The sequence below is a fragment of the Silene latifolia genome, chromosome 10 (genome assembly GCF_048544455.1).
Source record: "Silene latifolia isolate original U9 population chromosome 10, ASM4854445v1, whole genome shotgun sequence".
In the NCBI taxonomy this organism is placed as follows: domain Eukaryota; kingdom Viridiplantae; phylum Streptophyta; class Magnoliopsida; order Caryophyllales; family Caryophyllaceae; genus Silene; species Silene latifolia.
The window spans coordinates 27,098,720-27,103,510 of record NC_133535.1 but is presented as its reverse complement, the minus strand read 5'-3'; the positions used below and the strand labels follow the sequence as shown (position 1 = coordinate 27,103,510).

At 37.2% G+C, this 4,791-nt stretch overlaps 1 protein-coding gene across 1 annotated transcript; it reads left to right on the top strand.

The window, feature by feature from the left end:
• The first annotated feature begins 1,179 nt into the window (after positions 1-1,179).
• Positions 1,180-2,715, top strand: LOC141605418 (putative DNA-directed RNA polymerase III subunit rpc6). The gene is made up of 2 exons (XM_074424173.1): positions 1,180-1,354; positions 1,800-2,715. The coding sequence occupies exon 2, from the start codon at positions 1,814-1,816 to the stop codon at positions 2,522-2,524; it is 711 nt and encodes a 236-aa protein (XP_074280274.1). The 5' UTR covers positions 1,180-1,354; positions 1,800-1,813; the 3' UTR covers positions 2,525-2,715.
• The last annotated feature ends 2,076 nt before the right edge of the window (positions 2,716-4,791 follow it).

Below are 4,791 nucleotides of genomic sequence, written 5' to 3'. Positions count from 1 at the left end.
TTTTTCAAATCGTATTCGTAAGTAATAAAAATTCATAATAAAAATCAAATGAACCCTAATTTCATAACATTAATCATAACCTAATTCAATTCTATTAAGTAATCAAAATCGTATGAAATTGATGAACTTAATTCTATGAATCGAATAGCCTTATTCTTAACCATTTAAAATCGATTTATGGGAAAAAGGGGGAAGTTTTTGATGAACCCTAATTCAGTTGAAGAACCCTAATTCATAAGATCAAAATCAAATTTTATTAATCAAATGATAATCCTTATCAATAAAAATCGAATTAACCCTAGCATTGGAGTAATTATTAATAATTTAAAATCGAATTGGGGAAGAAGGGGAAATTTTTTGATGAACCCTAATTCAATTGAAGAACCCTAATTCATATGATCAAAATCAAATTTTATTAATCAAATGGTAATCCTTATCAATAAAAATCGAATTAACCCTAGCATTGGAGTAATTATTAATCATTTAATAATTGACCCGACTTGATCCGTCTCCGACCTGACACTCGAACTAGAAACCTGGAATTGACCCGAATCTGAATTAAGCCGACCAGAATGTTTATTGTTACACGCTAATTATTTTTGACGGGAAATGACCCAAGGGGCATTACTTCATTAAAGATAAGTCGAAAAGAGCAGCTGAATTCGCAGCTGGAGGGAGTACATCAGACCACACTACCCTGCTATCGACTCTAGGTACGGCATGTGCCAAGGCATGAGTGACACAATTGTTTACACGACTCGTATGTGACCACACAATCGACTGAAAATCATTACAAAGTACCAGGATTTCATCAATAATCAAAGAAAAAATACTTCGACCCCTGTGCTTTCCCTTGAGCGCTTCGATCACCTGCAAACAGTCACTCTCTACCACCACGTGTTGATATCCTTTCGCCAAAGCTTCCTGTAAACTGTCCAAAACCGCAACTGCCTCCGCAATGCCTGGGACCCATGTGACTTCTCGTGCAATGGACACACCCCATAGAACCGCTCCCTTATCATCCCTACACACGGCTCCCGTATCCACACCTTCGCCCTCCTTTACCCCCGCATCAACATTAAGCTTAACAAAATCGCCTCCAATTGATCCGTTATCAAGTCTAATAATGATTGGCTAAAGTTTTCCTAAGATTTGGGTAATCATTATGGGCTCATGGTTAATTGGGCCGTAGCTGTTAGTCCAATCAATAAACGATGTCGTCAGGATCACCACTTCCGCTAACATCAAGACATTTCCAGACGATCGTAAATCGCGGGACTAAAACCACAAAACCCTACAAAATTCAACACAACAATTGAAGATCCTATACAATCAATACTTTCAAATTAATCAGGTATACACTTGTTGAATTCTTTAATTGCTTATTTACTTTGTAGATTTTTACTTTTAAATTTGTGTTCTTTTCTTATAATTACATTTTGATTTTGATTATGTTATCTGGGTGGTTAATGTCCTTCTTATGCTAATTAGAGTTTGATTTTATGATTCTTTTCAAAAAATTTGTACAATTTGTGCATTAGAATTGTTTAATCATGGTTTTAAAAAGGTAAACAAATGATTGAGACGGAGGAAGTATAAAATTAAGTTGGCTAAACTAGATTTCATTGGTTAACAGTATTAGAGTTTGATTTGATGATTCTTGTCAAATTTGTTGTACAATTTGTTGTACAATTTGTGTATTATACTTTTCTAATTACGGTTTAAAAAAGTAAACAAATGATTGAGACGGAGGAAGTATAACATTAAGTTGGCTAAACTAGAATTTCATTGGTTAACAGTATTATCAGAAGAGATGAGTTTCAGGGGAGGGACATTGGGTATGAAGCGAAAGCGGCCTGGGTCGGATGCAAAGGAGCTAACCCCGGATGAGAAAGCCATGTTCGAATTGATCCGTAGCAAGGGCAATATGGGAATATGGAAGGGCAACATTCGGAGAGAGTTGAATTGTGACAACCTTAAGGTAGTTGATAACTGTGTTAAGTCCCTTATAGGCAAGGGTTATATCAAAGAGGTGCCCGATGTTCAAGCCAAAGGGAAGAAACGTCTCATGGCTAAGGAGTTTGAGCCTTCCACTGAGCTTACTGGCGGTGTCTGGTATCAAGACGGGGTTTTTGATATCGATATGATTGAGAATCTTAGGAAGGCGTGTAAAGGGATCATTAGTAAACAAAAAGTTGCTACTGCTGATGGAATTCTCAATGCTATTAAAAAGTCGGGTGGTCTTCAGCTTGAGCTCAACATCGACCATATCAAGCAAGTGCTCCATACTTTGTGCTTGGAGAACACTGCTTTTAAAGTGAAGAGCAATGGTTTAGGAGAGTTTGTTTCCATTCCATTTGGTGTAGAGTGTTATAAGATTAGGTCGAAGCAGAAAAAGGCGGGGGCTTTGGCTTCGATACCTTGTGGTGCTTGTCAACACATTAACCAGTGTGATCCTAATGGTATTATCTCTCCAACAACTTGTGAATATTACACCAATTGGTTGGCGAAGTTGGACTTTTGACAGTTGAGTTGCTCCTTTATCACTTATGTTTCCTTTCCCCCTTCTTCGTCGTGTAGTGATTTTGTATGGAGTAGTTGTTATACACTTATACTTGACCGCCTATGATATCAATATTATGTAAGGAATCTTGTGACTGAGGTGAAGAATGCTCCTCTTTGAAATGCCTGCAGGAATTAGTTTTTAATTGTTCATCTCGATGGCTTATAGTTTAAACGTTCGAATAATGTGATTGATTATTAGATGTAGATAGAGGTTGCTCTGCAGTAACTTGACTAGTCACTCGAGAGTTTTAACAATTATTTGCTTGACAGTAAGTTCGTCTTTTAACTTGTGGTTTCCCTTTTTTTGTTCCTGATAGAAATATGGATTTTGTAGAAAGGGTTTCATTTGTTGTGCAGACCATGGTGTAAGGTTGAGAAACGCCTCCTTGAAGTAGAATACTAGTAGATGATTGCGACTGGATAATCTCAATCCTACCTTGTCCGTGTGCATTATCTTCTAACAATCTATTCTGAGTGATTCCATTGTGATCTTTTATTTTTCAAGTGAGGCGCCATGGTTATGGGAGTTTGTTTCCTTTCCCATTAATAGGGAGTGTTATAAGATTAGGCCGAAGCAGAAAAAGACGGGTGCTTTGGTTTCGATACCTTGTGGCACGTGCCAATGCTTTAACCTGTGTGATCGTAATGGCATTATCTCTCCAGCAACTTGTGTACATTACACCAAATGGTCGGAGACCTTGAACTTTTGACACTTGAGTTGCTCTTTATCACTTATGCTTCCTTTTCCCTTCTTTCGTCGTTTTGTAATCTTTAGGGGTCGCATTTGTTGTGTAAATCGTGCTATAGTAAGTTGAAGTACCCTTCCATGAAGCAGTATTTTAGTGGTTGGTTGGGCTACCATACTCTCTCGTTCATTTGTACTCCATATTCATTTGTTGCTGGTAAGGGTATTTCTTATTTGTTGTCGTTTTTATTTTGAGCTCCCTCGTGAACTTATTTCCTTTATGTGCTGTCTGTTCTTTTCATTATTCTGATATACATCAGTACCGGGTAAAACAAAGGTATAGAAGAGTAGAAGACACCCCCTCCGTTGAAAATTGTTTGATTGTTGACATGCATCCATTTTCGATGTGTTCCGACAAACTTGGGTAGCATGACAAATATCGTTGATGAGGAGGCATGACATATTTGTACAACCAAATACCAATCTCCAAGGTTATTACCTGCTGTAACGATTTATAGCGGGAATACGAACGCAGAGACTATGACAGGTATGTAGGCCTGATTGACAAAATCCATGAAGAAACTATATACGGCTTTTGTTGTTGGAATGGCTTGGGCAACATGTCTTCGCTCTCTTTCTTGAACTCTTATCAAGAGTTATCCGTTGCTTTTATTGCACAACCTCGTCACTAAACGACGTGCATAGACATCTTTTGGCATAGTCTTTGCCAAAAAAAAATTAAGAATAAACCACCAGGATCAGGATGGTACGAGTAACAGAGTAAGGCCATGTTCATTTCCTCTTAGGCCCTGTTCTTTTGGACTGAAACTAATTTGATCTGAACTGAACTGAACTTATAGGATCTGAACTGAACTGAACTGAACTTATAGGATCTGAAGTGAACTTAAATTAAGTGACTTTAAGTCCAAAAGAACAGAGCCTTAGACGTGTTAAACTTAACTAATGTGAATTGTATTGAACGGATCCAAAATTGACTGAGTAGTAGTAGTAGTAACAGCTGTAATAATAATTACACAACCCATGTCATCTTGATAACTATCTCAACCCAACCCGAAAGATAACCTAAAATTGACATGTCCAAAAGATAATCCGACATTGACGGAAATTCAAGGTGATGAACATCAAAAGATAACTTTGAAAAATTATAATTCATCCATTTTGACCCAATGATATTTATATAAGTATTTAACATTATTTTATAACTTTGCTTGACAATGACTCGAGTTCAACTCTGTCAAAAAAAAAAAATAATGAATTGAGGAGCCAAACGAGATAAAATCTAACCTAAACCCGACTTGAGGCGAAAATTGTTAGAATTACCCGACTGATTGTGACATGACTGAGCAATGACCTGAGAACACCAAATCCCAACACAAAGCCGGCCCGACAAATCTATATGAATGATTTGACCGATTTGAGAATTCTATATAAATGACTCGACTATAAGCGAGCTAAGAATTGTCAAAGTAACCCAACATAAAATATAACCATGACCCGGTATGAACCAAATCCAGTATTAC

Bases quoted from the DNA above. Each gene is read 5' to 3' on its own strand.
- LOC141605418 (XM_074424173.1), top strand. From the start codon at position 1,814: ATGAGTTTCAGGGGAGGGACATTGGGTATGAAGCGAAAGCGGCCTGGG.